Below are 20,188 nucleotides of genomic sequence, written 5' to 3'. Positions count from 1 at the left end.
TTTTATTAAAAGATTAACATATAAATCTATTCATAAATCACCTTCCAAAGCTGCACCTAAAACCTCTCACTCTCAGCCTAGAGGTTTAAAGCTATTCCATAATAAAGCTTATACTGGCTGAACAAACTTTCTGGCAAATTCAGCTTTTTATTCTTATGGTTTCAGGTTCCCAAATCAAATCTACTCCCTGAATGCAGCCTTCCTTAAAATGACTGATCAGGAGCTAGATTGCAGCTTTCAGGTGCAGGCCTGCCTTCCCAGGATTTATCTAAGAGATAAATTTCTACCTGGAGTGGGAGATGGGGGAATAAAACAAGGCACGTCAGACTGGAGGTGACCATGTCTGAAGGCCACACTTCATCCTCCAAGGACACACTTCTCTAGCTCATCGCTGCAGGGAACTGTACTCTTTAATAGGCTCCAGCATATGCTGTTGGGAACCAACCTTGTGCTGATGTTACTCATCAGCTGAAATTCAGAAAGCAAAGCAAATCTCTTCCCACACTTGGTAGCGTTGAGTGATTTCTGAACACAACATCCCCTTTGTCTGAGAGAACCCAACTCAGGAGTCCATTTATAGCCAGCAAAGCTTTTAAGCCCAGGTTTAGCTTTAAATAAATGCCTGTTTTCCTTTGAGAATTGTCAGAGTTAAGAACATGCTGCATGCTCTACTGAGTGAGAATACGTTTCAATATGTGCATTCATAGATTTGCTAAACTGGCTCAGAGTGCACCGCCTAGTTGTGCCCTCTAAAGTGAGTATTTAGGCGTGGTATAGGAAGTTCTCATATATATATTTACATATGTATGTACACATACACAGGAGGATCATATACCTAGGGCTGTATAGCATGTATAGGAAGTTCAGGAGCTATACCTGTTTGGATTCATACTTGGCATTAAGCAGGGCAGCCTTCTTGGAGTCCCGAAGGCCACGGAGCTGATTTACATCTGGAACTACCCTGTTACGCTCACACGGTGAAGTGAGGTTTGTGTGATGACTGTCAGCCGTGGATTGCCAGCCCGCTTTCCTGGGTAATTTGTTAGTTGTCATTCCCTCCTTCCCTGCCTCACCTCACCTAAAAGCCAAAATTACTACAGGGGTTTTGGTCTTTGTCAGCAAACATTATGAGCAGGATTCAGAAACTGAGAATTTAATAAGCTGCTGAAGTCACTTACTGATAACAGTTGCATATTGGGCTCTTTATTTGATAAAACCCTGTCAGGCATTTTATGTGTAGGGAATGAAGACTAATGTTCTTACTCCTTGCAACTTACAGTCAGGACCATTAAACATCCTTTAGAAAGGGAAGGGAAAAAAATGAAAATAAAAAAAAATCCCCTGGACTTCTCATTTCTTGTCACCAATGTTGCTTCTGTATCTTTGCAAAACGTATTTTGGTTTGCCTATTTAGCCTTTTTTCTCTGTGGGCTGCTTACCACTCCACCGGCTCCAGGAGGCTCTTGGGGAACTGCGTGTACTTACACCCTGGCTGTCCCCTGCCCTGACACACGCAGGCTGCTGCTGCTGCTGTCAACAAATCCAGCTCTGCAGATGTTCCTGAGAGGCAAATCAGCCTCTTGTTGTAGGCTACACCTTAGCTAAACTCACATTTATATAAACTAAGATTTGTATAAAAACGTACTGCTTTTTTATTATTATTACTTTAGGGATGTATGATTACTATTTTTAGACATGGGAGAGATTTATTCTCTAGCTGTGAATGCTGGCTTGCCACAAGGCACAGAAAGCATTTCCTAGTTGCTCCTGTCCCAATTAGGGCACTCTGATGCAATCATTAATGAAGGCTCTAGCGCAATTCAGGTTTAATGCGGCACCTTCATCTAAGAGCAGTCGATGTGGCAGCAGTGACCTGTTGAGTTTCACACGCCGAGTGCAGGGTTCACACAGTCAGCTCCTGCTTCGTGCTCTCCTGGAGAGGAGGTGATACCTCCCACAGTCTCTCCCCCTGTTCAGCGAGCCCGGGTTTGTGGAGGCGGTGAGCTGCTGATCGGTGGAGCCTGGGGAGAGGTCCTGGCACCCTGCTGCAGTCGGTGCTGCGGTTTGCCGCTTCTCAGAGCTGTGCACTCAGTGAAGTGCTCTTCCCACCTGGGACCCGGTGCCCTGACCTGTCCCTGGCCTGGGAGCTGAGCTGCACGTGTTGGGAAGTCAGAAGTAAGAGAAGTCCTTGAAAACACAAAGGACTGCATCTTACAAGACGAACAATGGAGTATCTGGGCCAATTACTGCAAAAAAGCAGCAGTTTCTTTTTTTTTAAACTGAGAATACAGAGAAATATCTACATTTTATTCTCAAGGCAGAGCTTAAGAGAGATTTAAGTGATTCACGTCCCTTGCACTGGCTCTCTGCGCAGGATTAAGTTTGACCCTAATAGCATCCAGTCATTTATAATGAGAGCATTAAAAAATCACCATTTATTGATTTGCACCTCTCTAAAAGGGCCCATGAATGACCTCATATGTTTCCTTTAAAACCAATTATTGAGCTCTTAGAAGAAAAGAAAAGAATTATTTTATAGTAAATACATTTCATGTCAGTGTGTTTGTTTTTTCCCTAGATAAATAATCCTGCTTTTCTCTGTTAGTAACAGTTTAGCTGATATGTGTTTTACAGCTTCTTTTAAACGCAACAGTTCTGAATGACTAATACGAGGGGATTATTGGAGCCTGGAGCTGCACAGCAGAGTCACTAACGTGGCCTGCACAGCTGTTACCAGAGACCCAGAGCTGGGGAGCAGAGACGGGAACAGTTTGCTCATCGCTCCCACAGGACATCGATCCTGTCTCAGCACGGCACGCACAGCTTCCCTGAATCCTTTGAGAGCCTCAAAGAGCTTTGGCCTCCAAGGTTTCACCTGCCTTCCTGAGGCTGAGCTCAAGGAAAGCACAACCCATGTGCTAAGAGAACAGGCGAGTAAACAGGCCCAAACTTTACTATGCCTATGGCACCTCCAGCCACCTTGACTGGAGAAAGATGGCAAGTTTGCAGGCTCAGAAGCCTTTCTGCAGGGCTGCAGGAGGAGTAGCAAACCTCCAGCTAAACAACATCAGGCAACAGCTGCTGTGAGTTGCCTGCTTATGGGTGGGCAATGGGAGAGGAAGGTCGGGTTGTACCACTGGAGGAGGGTGAGGGATGTGGCTGTGGGGTATAAATGAGTTGCTGGATGTCGCCACAGCTTGCACAGTCAATAGGAACAATGATCTTACAGGTATTCTACTGTCACTGAAATCCTTCTTTCATCTAAAAGTTACAACCATGGTTACAGCTATCTGATACATTTTTGTCGGTAACAGGACCGAGTAGAGACTAAGCTATTCTGAGACTGGGGAGACCAAGTGTGGGGAGTCAGTGGAAGGAGATATGCAGAAAAATCACGTATTTCTCTCCATTCTCTGTAAGGAGAGTTTGGATAGCATGGACTGGCTGCCTCACTTGTAGGCACCTGTGGGGAGGTAAGGTGGTTTCCAGCCATCTCCAGTCCGTGCTTTCCTTTCTCCACATGTGAAACTGAGAGAATGATACTTGTCCTTTTGAAGTGCTTTGAAATATATGGCTTTCTGTTTAAGACCTAAGTATTATATATGATGATATGCACTTCTAAATATAGGGAATTTGCCTTAACCATGAGTCTGCAAAGTTGTTATATTCTGATTTATAGTACGTGTAATGTTAAGCAGTTGTTATCTTCACCTCTGCTTTCTAGGTAAGCAATTATGCAACTTCAGCATGTCCACATGTTTAAAATGGACCCATTTTTCACTACTTTTTTCTAAACTTCTTAAATGAAAACCTTTTAATATAAAAATAGAGTAGTTGGGGTCTGGTAGGGGAAAAATGCAATAAACATGTATCCCTTCAGGTAAAAATACTTATAAATAATTCTGTAAATTTGTTTAAAAAAGAGAACAGCTTGGAAAGAATTTGGGGGGAGGGTTAATAAAAATATGTTTTCATTGGAAACAGTTGTGTCAAGAATGTGGATCAAATTCCATACGTTATTTTAATTCTTAATTAATCACTTCAGACAGGAGACAAAGCATGGTTTTGAGGTTTTTTAAATAGAGTGTTTTAATTCCTTATAAGTAAAGAAAAAGGAATAACAGGGCTGCAGCCATTTGAATAGGCTGCAAGGTTGCTCAAAGAGAAGTGATTTAAGCTTTATTAAGAATGACAAAAAAGTTCTTAAGTTAGCCTGGGAGTATTAAGAGACAAACTGCAGTTGCCTAAGAGGAGAGGATTTTGATGCATGGGGCAGAAAGGAATGATCAATGGTTCATAAATATAATAGTAGTAAACACAGTGACAGGAGAAAAAATGTATGTGGCTAACATAATTGTTACAAATTTAGTAGCTTTTGCTGTGAGATCAGTTACTGAGGATTTAAGAACAAGGCAGAAAAAAGAAAAAGATTTTTTTTTTCAATACAAGATAAATGTGAAAACCACCAAAAAGGAGTTAGACAGAAGAAGCACAAAGAAGTATGCTGCATTAATCCTGTTGGAGAATCATTTTTGTATTCCCTCATCTTAATTATAAGGCATATTCTCAAAACTCATTTGTGGAATCTTTGACCTCGGTAGAGGTCAAATGCAAACAGGCTGGAGGGGAGGGGAGGGAAGAGACAGGTGCCAGGGGGAATGTAAGGGCAGGACTCAAATTGAAGAAAATTGGAAAATAAATCCTGGCTTGGCAGGAGAGTGCGGACTGGAGAACAGAACAGAGGAGCTGGGAGGAAGGAACAAAAGACACTGCATCAGAGTCGTCTTTGCAGGAGAAGGAGCAAATAAATTCCTTGTTGAGATGAAGCTTGGCAGAGCCCACTATGGCATCAGGTGCTGACGTCTGGTGTTGGAAAAGAGGAGGCAGAAGCAAGGCAAACTGTGACAGACCAAGCAGGGAGTCTGAAGGCATCTGTTTCCCAGCCTTAGGAGGAAGCTAGGTGGATTGATGCTACGCGCAGCAGTGGGGCTCTGGCCACTTATAGCGGCAGCAGGCAGGGACTGCGTCCAGCTGGGCTGGGCAGTGAGGGGACAGTAGGGGTTAGAAACACTTGAACTTTTGGTGGTGGGACAGGAGAGGGGCGGAGAGCCATCTTCCCTAACATTGCAGTCCAGATCTGATTTAAACTGTTGTGCACTTCCATTTTGCAACAATAAACATAAAACTTGAGAAATATCTTTTGGATTCTTGATAAATCAATGCCATCGCTTTTTTCCCAAACTGACTCCTTGTGCTTCTCTGAGACAAGTATTTGATTTTACATTGATCAAGTGCTGAACTCAACCACTGTATGTATTGCTGATGATGTGATGGTATTTGAAATGTGAAGCTTTTGGTGTGAAGATATAAAGAAATGGAGAGATTCAGATGCCTTCTGGCTTGTCATTTCCCTGCTGCCCACTGAAAGTGTTGCTGCATCTGTAGATAACTGTAGCCTGCTCAAAGCCTTCCAGTGTATTTAGGACTGGATGGATGTTGGCTTCACACTTAATTGGAAATGCTAGGGAGAGGAGTTGAGGGCAGCGTACCGGGAATTCAACACTGTTGGTTCTTCACTTTCTCTGTATTTAAGTGTTCCTTGCTGATGGAGCACAGATGGTCTTAGATTAAGGAAAAAAACATGCCAGAACTGCAGGCTAGGCTCAGACTGGGGAGTTAAGCTTGACATGAAATAAGCAGAAGGCTGTAATTAGCTTATCAAGAGCATTAGGTGGAGGAAAGCAGATATGTAATGCACAATGTAGCTATAGAACAATAAAAAAACCCTGAAATCTGTTTTATGAAACATGGGGGACTTTTCATCGCTGACTTCCTCTTCCAGCCCAGCCTGGTAATATCTGAAAGGTCCTACTTATTCTTGGTTATTAGTGATTTATCAGAAGTGACATTTTCTGACAGTTTGTGATGCTGAGCACCAAACCCCATAGAAGCCAGAGAGTCTAAAGGTCAAAATCTAGGTGTGTTGCCAAAAACTTTCCTGGGAAGCTGGCACCACACTTGCCTGTGCACCATGTGTACTCCCTGATTGCAAATATCAGTCATCTCACTGGTCCCTCTTGTTCTTTCTGCCTGTTTTTTGCAGCCACACGTTGTCTTTCACCTTAACCCTAGGATTCAGGCTCACTGGGGCAAGGATTGCCATTTAATTTTAAGCAGAAATGCCTAGCAGAGTGCAGCTGAGTATTTCATGTGCTTCCACAGTGCATGTCAAAATCCTGGTGTCTAGGAACAGGAGGCTGGATCCTTTCTCTAGGTATGTGAAACAAACGGAAGTTCAGACATACGTCTGCTGTATTGAACAGGGAAAGTACAAAGGCTGAGGATTTAGAATTTTTTGCCCATATTCTTGAAGCTCAAAAACTATTGCTTTAAAATGGGGAAGAGCAAGAGGGAGAGTGTGGTTTCACTTAAGTTCCCGTGGTACGGACAGGCTCAGGCGGGATCTCTGTTTTCAGCCTGCCTTGCAAAACTTTCCCAGTCCCTCTGGCTTGCATGAAACTGGCCTTGGCTAATTAAAGTAATCTCAAAGCTTTTGTTTGGTCTCAATAATGAATCTTTCACTTAATTAAAGATTTCCAGTGCCTTTTTCCCTTTTGGTTGTACTACACCAAGCTTAAGTGCACAAGCAGAAAACAATGTTGATAGGATAAATTGAATCACATGCACATTTATTTGTTTAATTGCGCACTGCCCCCTTTTTTCAAGTCGAGACAGGACTCAAACCATGTTCAACCTCTTATACGATTTTAATGAGAATATATTGCAGTGTTTGTCATCTGAAAGAGTATTAGCCCCCCCCCAGTGCAATAGATGAGATTTCCCTAAGGAAAAACAGGAGGCACAGAACAGTGAAAATGTCATTTTGAGTTCTTCATTAGTCTCTTTAATATTGCAGGATGTGCTGATTTTGATTCCTGAATCTCAGCTTAATTGTTGGGAGAATCAGGTCCAAATTGGGCATTTCCTCAAACTTATTTTAGCTCCTTCGCAAACCAACCAAATAAATGCTGAACAAGTATATTCAACGATGTAACCTGGAGAGGAATGAAGAATGCAAGACTTCCCCACTTTAGAAAGCTGATAATACACAGAGGTTTCACATGTGCTTCAGTGATTACATTTTCAGTTTGAAGCATATATGGGAAGATTGCTTTTCGTAGCTGAACTCTTAATGTGGGTGCACAAAAATGCACTCAGTTGACTGTGCAGGATTTGCCCAGTCTGTCTCAGAAGCTGGGGGGGAGGGAACACAAAAAAATGTATAGTGGAGAACCCTTAACATCTCTACATAGCAGTGAGCTTCAAAAAGAGGCACAATGGCAAGGAAACCCAGAGGAGAAAAAATGAAGGAGAATAAAATCGCCTTGCTTGTTGCAGAAATACAAAAGAGACTATAGCCATGGTAAATTGATTTTGTACTGAATATGGGCTGGTCCATTGGAAGGGTTTTTGAACCTCCTACTCCAGAAATCATTGTGCAAAACAGTAAGAGGAGGCTGCTTAGAAGTCTTGTCACATCCATCAGTGGAGCCCACAAAGAGGAAGGAGGGATTTAGTTCTGAATGGCGACTCTGCCAAAGAACATAAAGGGGTGGAGATGGACATCTTTTGGCGGTAGAGGGGCCTCAAAGGAAGAATTGCCTCCACTTTATGAAGGGCGACCATTGCAGTGACTCCCTTCATTGGCTCGTTTCTTAGAAAAAGCTTGTTGTACCTTGTTTGTAGCAACTGAAGGAAAAAACCCCACAACAAAACCTGTTCTTTACAGAATAGACAGTGCTGGTGGTGTGAGAAATAGTGCTGTGTGGTGCCCACCTGGCCAGTGTCAACCACACCTGCATGCGTGTCAGCTGTACTTATATTCCTGACCTGTGCTTGACTGCAGTGGAATTTTTCTTTAATTATTTTTGACTGAGTGTATTTGAACGTCTTTATTTAGTTATTTTATTGATTTATCATATAATCTTATGTCTCTGTAATCTCCAGTACATTTACTAAATGTTTGTTGTCATAAGCTATAAACTGAATGTGACATGGCAAGAAACCAAATTCCACTGTGGCTGTTAATTACCCAGTATGCTAAAAGTCTTGTCTCGGTTTCTGTATGCTTTTGATCTTCAGTAATAGGAAACACTGTAAGTCATCCTTCCTTAACATCCCCTGTGCTGTTCTCCAGTTCTGGATGTTGTCATTCATTCTAAACTGGCTACAGGTGAGAGCTTTAAGGTCTTTTTTTACTAGCATGCCAAATGTCCCAGTTAACTAAGACTATCAATTTGCATTTGGCCCTGTCCATGCTTTTGCATGCTTAAAAGCAATAGAAATATCCAATGGATTAAGTTGTTTTCAAAAAAAGATAAGTATTCCCATACAGTATTTGCAACTAAATCATTGCAGTGTTGAGCACTTTCAAGCAAAATGAAGTAGATCATCAGCAAAATGAAACCATTGGCACAGACCGACATTTTTCTTGACATAGAACGATAAAAATACAAACACTAGATAGTAGAAACAGAAATCCAGTGCCATCTTTATCTCTCTCCTTCAGAGCTGTATCTTTCTTCCAAAGTAACATGTTGGTGTGTTCATCTAGCACTGCTGCATGAATATGTAGCTGTCAGTCTAAGCTCGGCACATAGCCACAGCAGTGTGTACTCCTTCTTTCTTTACCCTTACGGACAGCACTGCAATCCGATCTGTTGCTAAAACCTGTAATCTGGGCATCATTCCTGGCTTCCGCAAGCCCTTCTGTTCAGGTATGGCATCACATCCATAGCTCCTCGTGTTGCTGGATCACCAGTGTCTTTGCACCCTTCCACTGATTCCCCTTTCTTTGGGCGTATCCTTGTTGCATTGCATTAGTGCTTGTATTAATTTTATGGGTCTTTCACAGACCTGCTTATCACTTCCTCTAAGAGGCTCGCTCCACTTTGAATCAGCCCATGAAGCCAGCATCTCTCTCCCCCTTGGTTAACGTGCCTTCTCCTCTTGCTTTCCCCCATGTACTGTTTGTGCCTCGGAAGAATCCCATCCTTGGTATACTAAAACTCTTCTGGTTACCAAAACCTCAGGATGAGTTATGTGGCTGGTGAGCTGAGACCTTTCCCTGCTGTGTGGTTATGCTCCGTTGTCTCTGTGCTCTGCCGTCCACCGCTACCTGATGCCTCATATATTATTACGCTTTGCTTATAATGCGTTTTGGCAAGGCTATACCTACACAGGCTTGCACAGGGAGTCCTGGGCTATGATGGAGGCTCATAGGCACTATGAAAACTGCAAATTTGGATGACAAAGAAAGTTCCATTATGTAAAAAAGCTCAAATTCTCCTCTGTGTGGAATTCAGCATCGAGTTACAAATGTTTTACACCAGGGTTACTGAAAGTATGCTTAAAGCACTGGCAAGTCAATCTGCTTGCTTCAAATACTAATTTTAATTTGACAGTACCTCCTCAAGGTTGAGCTGGCTGCTCCATCATAAGCTGTCCTTTGTACACCAAAATTCCCAAAGAACTGAAAAGTACAGGTTGTAGCCTGGATGTGACTATCTATATTCATTGTTTATCCTAGAAAACACCATTTTAGTTTTAGTACTTGGTATCAAATGTTCTTTACTAAAGCTTTGGACAATTGTCTTTAATAATAAAACCTTGTCCTTGTACAGTGCTTTCCATTTGGGTACACTGTAGAAACCGTGATCTGTTAAGCCTTATACAATGCTTCTTTCAGATAAGGAAATGCATGGTCTGGAGTTGTAAATTCCTACCTGACACTGCAGAGAGAGAGGAGTGTATGATTTACAGACCGTATGTTGTTTAATGGAATCTCCTGCAGGACAAATGGAAGTTGAAGGCACTAAAACTCAAATTTGGTTTTGTACATTAGACTGTGGCCTTGCCCCAAGATGTCAGGAAGAAGAGGACGGGATGCGTGGCATCTCGCCTGTTGTTCTACTCTCTAAAACCTCTCCCTCTGCGCACCACCGATTCAGTGGATGCATTTTGTGATACTAGCAAAAAAATGCTGTCTAAGAACTCATTTTGTGCTACACAGGAAAGTTTTTAGTCCTCAAGAGAGCGAAGTTCAGTGCTCATCTCTGCCTCTGACATGCTCACTGGCTTTTCCTAGTCAGTTGACCTCTCTGTGCTTCTGGTTTTCCTTTCCTCCCATGTGCCTGTGTTGTCTGTTTAGCTTGTAAGTGCTCTCAGACAGAAATTCTTTCTCACAGCATGTTTGTATATTGCCTAGAAATATGGGGTCACAATCTCAGTTCATGCCTCTACGTGCTCCTATAATACAAGTAAATAACAAGGGATTTTGAAGCTGCGAAAGAGAGAAAATCAGTAGCACTGACCATCCAAGAAGAACTCAAAGCAGCTGAAAACTTTCCCTCAAAAAGGAATTGGTAACATTTGCAGTTGAAAACAGGTTGTGTCTGTAGGAACAGACACACAACAGCAGGATCTGACTGCTCGCTGCAGAGCTGTTACTGGGATGTGCTCTCTGCACTGGAGGAAGGCTGTGAAGGATTTAAACAAGCACTTTACCTTGCATCAGAGATAAGACAGGACCATGAACAGAGTGGGTTACCATGACTCAGCTGATGTACAATAACTCATTGGGCTGGAATAACTTGATCGAAGAAAGCAGAGCTCCCATACCTGGAGGCTGAGGCCCTGTTCTGCCGGGTGTTACAGCGATGCTCCGTCTGGGTGTGCATAGTCTGAAAACATAAGGTGGGAGGACAGACTCTACTCTAAATCAGTGAGGCTTGAGAGTGAAACCAACAAAGAGAATGTAGTCAGTCCTCCTGGAAACTCTCCTCCCTGTCTATTGCAGACACACACCATTTCTGTAATTTTTGTACAATAGGTGAGCCATGGCAGAGGAGCTTCTCTCAGACTATTGCGTTTCTCTTTGAAAGGATGTGATAAGAGTCCATGAGATGATACAGAAACAGTAATATCCAAAGATGGTATTATTTGGAGCTGAGTTAAAGATCCATTCTTAAAATGAGAAAGTCCTTTCTGATGAATGATTCATTCCTTACTATGCCAGTATGTAGCATCCACTTCTGCTCTGATGTGAACAGAGTGAGCGATCATGTTCAGCAGCCAATAAATGCCAGGCCAAAATCAGTCCCGGTATAGTAAATGGCTGACTTCTGTTTATAGAGAGAAGGTCTGATTCAGAGATTAAGGTTATAGGAACTGGAACCCACTGATGGATTTTTTTTGCATGTTTGCCAACCTCCATCTTCTGAGTGTTACATATTGAGGTCTTCTGCAGCCCACTTACTGTCCAGCCAGTCCAGAAGAGCCGTGCAACTGGGCCGGTCTGTTGATAGGCAGTATGGGTACTTAGTTTAAATGAAACATACAGCTTGAGTTTTACCACATCCTGAAGGATCTGAGATCACTTAAGGGAAATCAATTAATAATTTGATAAAACACAATGCAATTCCCTTCGTCCAAGCCCCCTCCTCTCCCCGTGATGAATTGACTGAATCCTGTGATCATTCCTCATACCTGTCACTGCGCGCAGCAGTTATCTGTAATTTGTATACTGCAATATGTAGCAGAACTATTTATTGAAGCTTGGCATTCTGTTCTTTCAGTACTAGTTATCTGTTTATCAGACATGTTTATCACAGTTTCAATAAATTATCAGTGTTGGAACTTCAGAAGTGGCCTCTAGGGTATGAATCTACTGTGCTTTATTATTAGGAAGTTAGGGTTCAGTAAGTTATTATTTACAGAGCACTGTAAATGTGCCTTGTCCTCAAGAGACAAAAGCCAATGCTTCAAAAAGGGAATTTAACTTTCCACTTTTAGACTAAGGCAGCAAGTCTTTATGGAGAAGTCCTGGAGGATTAAATAGGGAAGAAATAGCTAAAGTGTTGTAGAAATGTTTTTACAGTACACATCATAGAAACCAAAGTTAAACAAGAATCTTTTCATGGATTTTCTGCATCCAGCCTGTAGAACTGTCTTTCAGAGATTTTTTTCTTCTAAGTGCTATAAGACTCAGGACTTACTAATTTCTTGTAAATGCTGTAGAATTTGCCCAGGGAAGGGTAGATTTACACTGGTGCTGTCTTGTGTGGGACTGCAAAGTATATCGAAACATAGAAATAAACTTATGAAATGGATTTGTCATTATCAGCAAGAATCTGTGGGTGATATTTGAGAGGTCTGAAATCTGTTCATCAGTACAGATGAAAAGGTTGAGGCTGACATCTTGCAGGGGAATGAACTGACCCTCTGAGCAGCCGCTGCATAAAGGACTTGGTCTGCACCCCAATTTAGCAAAGTCCTTAAGCATGTGGTTAAGCTAAACTGGTCCTGTAGGGTAGGTAAATATGTGCTTTATTTCCATTAAAGTTGGCAGATATTAAATGCAGTGCAGAAACATGGTCCCTCTATGTTCCTCTCTCCTCAGACTTGGAGAAAAGTTTCCATACCTTGCTGTGAAACGAGCTGATCCAAAAAAATATTCGTAAATGTAAATAAGAAATGCAGAGATTTGGGGCCGGTATAAGGAATCCAGGAAGCTGCCTTCAAAGCAAGCCTTTTTTTTCCAGAGGTACATTTCTCTGAACATACTAGTGCCTTGTACAGTTACTGGAAAGGAAGATGTAAATAAATACACAGGGAAAGAAATGACTTTGCCAACGCAGGTCTCTAGTGAACAATAACTGTCATATCACACCACCTCCTGCCCTCCTTCCTCATGCATAACTCAGCAAAGGGTGATGTGACTGGCAGACTCTGCTCGGGGTGCCCTGCACGGCACAAGCGGAGAACCAAAATCACCTCTTACTCCGTGGGCAGATTGAGAAGTCTCCTGTGGGCACTGCCGTGAGTTGATGGAAATGCAAGCTCCTGCCATTAGCAATCCCTGCAGACCCGAGCCTGGGACAAAAGGTGCTGCTTCTGCTTCTGCTGACGTTAGCAGTAACCCGAGGAACTCAGTATCTTTTAGGAAATGCTGGGCATCTCACAGAATCAGTCCCCTTTTTTTTTTTTTTCAGTAAGCCTGTACTTGTTTTTTTTTTGTCCCCTTCCAAACATACACAATGTGCATTTTTTTATTCCACTTTTTTCCCCTAATAGGAGAGAATGACATGATTCTGGGTCTGTATGCAGGCATGCAAGGCTGCCAGTAGCTTGCATGGAGTACTTATTTAATGGAAGTGAGGTTGGTAACAGATGGATAGGTTTGTAATAAAAGACTTCAGAAATTAAGAACAGGTTTAATTTATCCGATAAATATGCATGTAACTTATTCTCTTCCAGTCTTCACTTTCCAGTTTTAAAGCAATGTTTTGGTTTTGCACAAAAACCTGCAACCTCTGTTGTGCAAGTACAGTGCAGGGATTAGTGTATGCTTAATCTATTAAATTCATATGTGGTGTTTGAAGTAATTATAAATTGCTGGCCTGAATGTAAAAGCTGGTCATAGAAGTCAAAGAGATTTTCACATCAGCATTTGTGGATGTACGTAACTATTGATAACAGGACTTTCTAGTGACAGGCAAGTACTTTGGATGCCAACACTGGGATGTGCAGGTAATTAAATAAACGTATCTAGAAAGCTTCTCTCAACAGTGCATGCTGAATAGCTGATTTGACAGCACATGATGAGCTAGAATTTCTAGAGCACTGTTGATCTGCAGTCTGAACTGGGACCAAACCATGATGCTCATAATTTCTTAGAAGAGACATTAACTCTTTCTTTCTGTGTCTGAGTGTGATATTTGAATATTCAGATATGCACTGAGCTTAGCCATTGTGGCCCATTTCTGTTAATTTCTAGTTGGGCAGTGTTGCACCAGGTACGTGTGGTTGTACACGACTGCTTCTTCTGTGATTGTTCTCCTTCATGTGACTTCCTAAAGATGCACAAATAACACACAACCCTTTTTTTTTTTTTAATTGAGAAAATCTGCCTGCATAGAACTCAAGAACAGAAATAGAGATGTGAAGAACCAGATGTCCATGCAAATAGGCTGAAGGAAGGCACATTTAATTGCATTTCAGTTCAGGGACAAAGTTGCTAGTACTCTTGTGCCTGTCTGCACAGGTGGCTGGGCAGTCCTGCTCGTGGTTTGCATGGCTCTTGTCTTACACAGCAGCTGCAGCCCTGAGCTGGTTGTTTCATTTGTATGGCATATGAATCTGGTGTTCCCCCATTCTGCACATGGGCCACGTGGTTGTAGAGGAGGTCCTCAAAGTGGCTGGGAACACTGTTAGAAACTGCATTTCTTCTGGAAATGCAGGAGGGGAGAGATGCTGAAGAGCTTGTAAGAAGGTAGCATGAGGAGCTGGAGTGCTCTTGGTAAGGATATAAGGGGAGGAATTGCTGACGTCCTGACAGCCTAAAAATGTGTTTTCTTGGTTGCTTAAGCACATGGCAAGTAGGGAAGTAGCTAGGAGAAAGTACATACTGTCCTGTGTTTGATTGTAGCCTTGCTCCCAGGTTTGTCACATCTTCATCCAGACTCTGTTTTCCATGACCCATGCCATGAAAGTTGTTTTATTGCCACGTGGGTCCAGAGGTGTCTACTCTACTGCTTTTGACTGACGTGTAGCAGGAGTATTTATTTGGCTTATTGAGGGAGGTGAGGAAAGGGAGGGGAGGCACGTAAGTAAGTGTGCAAGAAGCTGGCTATTGAGAAGTGTTCTGATCAGGTAAGGAGGCAAAAGTACAAAGCATCCCTTACAGTGCTGTAGTCTTACGCAAGTGTTAAGGAGGTGTCTGCCTCACTGAGAAGCATATGGGTACACACAGATGTAGTCCAGAAGAGAGAGATCTTTCTGAAGGTTTCTCTGTCAAATGTCCAGGATGTAGTTTGATACTGGGGCAAAATGAAGCTAAGAAAATTTCATCTGGGAAGGAGGGGCCTGGGTTGGACATACCAGTGAGATGCAGAAAGTAGAGCACCAGCATTACACAGGGAGTTTGCACAGAGAAGCCCAAGACAACAGAGGTGACAAGAGTGGGAGATTTTGATCTGAAAAGAAGCTGATCAGCCAAGTAAAGAAACCAAACAATGCTGGAAAGCTCATGTGACAGCCCCAAGCTTGGAGGTCTGAGCCTGCCCAGGACATCTTACCAGGTCCAACCCAAAGGCCATGACCATGTGTGCGGGCTCCTGGGAGCCCAGCAGAAGGACTTGTCTAGGCTGTAGGTCAGCTGTCTGGTGCATATTCATACCTTGCAGTACAATTATTTAAACTCACATTAGCTCCTTGGCTTTGCAATTATATTTTTATTCTTCACAAGATGTTCTGCTTTGCAGGGTCATGAATATTTTCTTTGAGTCACTAGAGGTCATTGGAGTTACTCAGCCCTCAAACTAGCTCATCCCTGTCCCACCAAAGATGTGTGGGACTTGTAAAACATGCTCTGGATTGCCATATTGCTTAATTATCCTCTTAGCTCTAATGAAGTGCACCCTGAGTAATGGTGCAATCACAAACAACATGTTCTATAATTTGGGCCATCACCAAGAACTTCTGTTATCACTAGACTCATCAAGGTAGTGCTTCAGAAAGCTGAAGGGCAGTATTGCCTAATAAAAGAAAACATTTAGGCACTGAGAACATAGCTGGAGGGGACCAGTGCTCTGACATGAGCTGTGTTAACAACATGCCTCAAAGCTCTGTGGTGCAGGTGTCTGGCAGGAAGAGCTAGGTGTCCCCTAGGAGGCCAAATTCTTCTCTTACATTGCTGCAATCCCAGAAGACGCAGAGTATTTGCAGAGAGGCAGCATTGATTGCTGAAGTAACCAAAGATTTTTGTTTTCATTTTGTCCTGTCAAGCACTGGTAAGGTAAACTGGGCTGTATAATGGAGAGTGCTCTGTCTCTGTTTTTGAAATGGGAAGAAGAGCCACCTAATAACCTGTCTCTTTTCTGGATTTTTTTTTTTTTTTTATATCAAGGTTGTCAAAAATTGATCCAAGGTGCAAGGATACTGTGGTTAGATGAATATGGGCTAGATTTGGGACTGGGGATCAAAATGCTGCTGCGCAGTTGTTTTGCAGATGTCAAGGGCTCCTGGGAGTCACCAGTTAAAATTCCTTGCTCTCCTGTGATGGTTTATCAACGTGAGCTCTCTCATCCAGTGACATATCCCCTCTCAGGATATGGCTAAATGATCCTTTCCAGCAAGGACTTATCCCAGCTCTCACAAAAACACTTCTGAGGCACAAGCTTTTGGCCTTCAGCCTGGATTGGACTGCAGTACATGAGAGGTATTTCCCAAGCGACTCCCAGAGAAAGATCTGTGCTCTTCCCTTCTCCCACCAGATCTTTGCCTGTGCTCGTAAAGTCTTACTTCAAGCCAAATTGTACTGAATGCTCAGCTAATGGAGAAGATACCATTTTTTCTGAGTGAGGTAGAAATATCCCTTCCCCCAATGTTGTGCATAAATGCATTTCCTGGGTGGTGGCATTTCTTGCGGTTCTGAGCGAGTGTTGTCATGGACCTAAGCTGGGGGTGGGAAAATTGATCCCCTCTTCTTATTGGTCTCCCATCTTTCTCCTGCAAAAAACAGGACTTATCACGTGTTGAGGGGAAAATTTCTATGGACGCCCAGAGTTTAAAAAAATAGATTGGCTGCAGTGAGAAGGTTCAAGAAGAGTTCAGATCCGGACCGAACTTTGAAGCCATTTCCTGCGTTGGTAATGGACTGGGGAAAAAAAGAAATCCTGGCTCTTTTAGGGGAGCTTTGGATCTGTATCTGAACTTTGCGAGCCTGGCCTTTCCCTATGTAACAGCTATTTTTCTTGTACTCAGAATGATGTACAAGATGTATAGTATGGATATTTATATGTATTTTCACCTCCAGCTAACAATACCTGCTTGAATTTGTTAGGACTATTTTAAAAAAGTGCTGAAGGGAGGAAAATTGCGGAGGGCACTGAATGGTTGGGTGTGTTGCTGAATATTTTAAATCTAAAAGTTTTCTCTAATGCAGTTTTGCTGGTCTTGACTTTTCTTGCAAAGGAAGGGGCCTCTTCTCTCTGAAGGAGTCAGTCAGAGCCGACTGGGGATCCCATGTGCTCTCGGTCCAGGTCTCGCAGCCCCCAGTCAGTAGTGCCCTCAGCCCTAATGCGTTTTACTCCACCTGAGGATCTGACCCCCTTTGTCTGGCATCACAAATCACCGTCCAGCCTTTCTCCCAGCTTCCCGTCTCTCCGGGTTTCGCCTGCCAGCTCCCAGTTGTTGTTTTATCCAGCTCACTTCGCTGCGGGTTTACTTAGAAGGTGATAATCTTGTGGGTAAATTTAAGGAGACCAGCAGATTTGTGCAGAACTACTGGACGTTGCTGTAGGGAAGGTTTTCATTTTGGTGATGAAAGCTGGAGGTTTTATACAGCACTGTCCTCTTTGAAAAAGGGTGATGGCTTGGCGTACGGGGCTTGTGTCTTGGACCTTCCAGTTGAATGATGATCAGAAGTTGTATTTACATGTAAATTAAAGTCTGTCCTCTGTTAACATTCCAGTTGCTTCTGCCTCTGGACTTCTCATCCATCTATCATTTGTGTGCACTGTGAGCACAGTGGGAGCGAGATACATATTTACTGTCACTATGCTGCTTTTAAATTGGGCTGTGTAAATTGGCTGGAGATACTTGCTCTTGCTTTGGGAGTCTCCACACATGGTGGTTGGTGGCATTGTCATGTGACTTGTGCATTTTGGTTTCTCAGGCAACAGCATGGGGTTCAGATGAAGACACCAGGAGGTCCTGTCAAAGTAAAGGGAAAACAGAGGTAAGTTTTGCTTTGCTACAGTGATGCTATGGGTAAATTTGTTTGCATCATGTGAAATCCACACAGGGAGCATCTGACACCAGCTTGAGCTTGTAAATTTCCAGCAGTTTAGATCCACCACCACAAGTGTATAAGCACCACCGAGCAAGCCATTTCAAAGGCCCCCTGTCCAAGTTATTAGACTTGCTCTGCATGAAATTTAAAGGTGATTCCACTGCTGGAGAGGACACAATTTGTGACACATCAAGGAGTAGAGTGGTGGCAAGCCAGGGGTAACATCTTGCAGTGGGGCCTGAGGCTGGGCAGGTTGGCTTAGTCTCGGTACTCAGCAGTGAGCCGCTGGCATTCGGCCACGTGGGCTTCGATGTTGTTTGCAGTTAGAGTTCATCTTTGTATAATTCGCTTGAACATGAGAACTGAATCTGCTAGCACACTGCAGTCTGTTCAGGTGGAATATCACAGAGCTGCTTCGGAGGCAGGTGCAGTCTGTTAAAATGCAGTTTAAAGCAAGAATTGCTTGAACCAAGATATGCTGTCCCTGAAGTCTGGAGTTCACAGACATTTCTGATTCAAACACAGGTCCTTTCTGCCCCTCCTCTGAGAAGCTAAAACAAAGCCATCTATCTAAAAGCAGGAAATATTTTGATTTTTCAAATGTGGTGTTGGTACTGTTCACAAATCTTCAGGCCTCAACCGAGAGGGTGTCCTCTTGTCCTTAATACTATACCACAAAGAGTTCTCAGCCTAAACCAACGGAGTTGGACAAAGGATAAGAGAGAGTAAGCATGATCTTTGTTTAGACATGGACAGTCAAGCAGAAAGTGAGTGTGTTGCTGGCCCAAAATGCTGGAATTTTGCCAAGTTCCAGCTCAGTGCTTTAAACACAGGATGATATGATCTTCCATTGACCACGTTCTTTTTATATAATAAATTTTGTGTGATTACTGTATTAACTTGTATACACACAAAAAAGCTAGCTTGAATTTTGCCAGATATGCAACAATTTGCTTCATGTAGCTGTGGAGAACAGGAGCATGGGTATCCTAGAACATGTGTTAGAGTTTCGTGTAGGATCTACGTTATGCAGGAAAACACCATGGAGGCAAAATGGGCTGGGTTAGGTGAACACCAAACATGGCCAGCCACTAGAAGAAGAACCCAACAGAAGTTGGACAAAATTAAAAACCCCCAAAACCCAAGACATGAGGAATTTTTGAATTTGTAGTCTTTGTACTTTGAAATGTGTAAAGAAAGGATTTTGCTCTTTTCTTCCATTATAAAGTTTGTGAGATTTAAATTGTATCCCATTGCTCGTGAAGAATTTGAATTTATAACCCAGAATTATTTTCTCAACCCCTGGATAAAACCATGCATTTGACTGAACAAATTCTAGGATAATGTCAATTTATCTTTTTTACTGTCATGCCGAAAGAAAGCAATGGTCTGAGTATCTTTGCTGCTGCTGCCTCCTCACACTGCAAAGAGTTTGCCAAAAATTTCATGAGGATAATGCTCTGAACAGCTGAGTTTATGCTGATTGTGATCCAGAGCTTGAAATTGTTTGGTGGGCGCAGTGGCCATGGGTGTGAAGTTCTGAGGAACAATAATTTCGCAGACTGTTTGTTAGATACTTCTTGACATACAATTAATGGCAGAGGTGTTGACTAAGAGTCTGACAAGAAAACATGAAACTACAAACAAAGGCAGAAGGATTCTGCAGTAGCTAAGTAAACTCAGATCTCCCAAGTCTGTATCTACTCTAACCTGTGTGTCCATGGCTGAGTCCCCTTGGGGGGAGTCTACACATTCATTGTTTGTTACACTGCAGAGAAATGACTTAGCGCTAGCTCCAAAAATACCGAGTTCAGCCTAGCCAGCTGGTGAAGTGCTCTACTCCAGCTAAGAAGTCCGGTTCTGACCCAGCATCTCTGCCCTTGGCTGGGTAAATGCAGCAAGTGAGGGCAGCACTAACGTGAACATTTCTGATTCTGCTGTGCAATGGCGGTACAAGATCCAGAGCTCTGCCTGCCTCAGCTCTGCTTTGTCAAAACTTGACTAATGGCAGTTTTCTACCTAGCACAGATGATTTGATGATAAATATGTTATGGATTGTCAGGGACTTAGATATGTGATGATAGAGGCTAGAAATAAGAAGGACCTTTGGCTCTTATATTAATTCACAGTGTAGTTTGTGTAAGTTATATGACTGGTACATTTTTCTTGCCGATTTAATGATGTATGTATTTTAGGGTGAGGTTTTCAAAGCCACCTAGTGTATTAAAATGCCTTTTCCACCTTCATTCTTAAGCCTGTTGATTGTTTGAATCTAAATCAGATTCTTCCTGCTGCTTAGAAACTATCTTCTAAAATTCTTAGAGCTTTACCATA

At 42.7% G+C, this 20,188-nt stretch overlaps 1 protein-coding gene across 4 annotated transcripts in view; it reads left to right on the top strand.

Moving 5' to 3' along the window:
- SEMA5B (semaphorin 5B) overlaps positions 1-20,188 on the top strand; it is a 276,934-nt gene that overhangs the window by 177,814 nt on the left and 78,932 nt on the right. For all 4 annotated transcript variants that reach the window (XM_076342971.1, XM_076342972.1, XM_076342974.1 and 1 more), the window contains exon 7: positions 17,738-17,800. In XM_076342971.1, coding sequence (XP_076199086.1) covers positions 17,738-17,800 — 63 coding nt within the window. The remainder of the gene's footprint in view (positions 1-17,737; positions 17,801-20,188) is intronic.

Source organism: Aptenodytes patagonicus, chromosome 6 (assembly GCF_965638725.1).
Source record: "Aptenodytes patagonicus chromosome 6, bAptPat1.pri.cur, whole genome shotgun sequence".
NCBI classification, from domain to species: Eukaryota; Metazoa; Chordata; class Aves; order Sphenisciformes; family Spheniscidae; genus Aptenodytes; species Aptenodytes patagonicus.
Note: the sequence above shows the minus strand (reverse complement) of the source record. Positions and strands in the feature narration are given on the sequence as shown.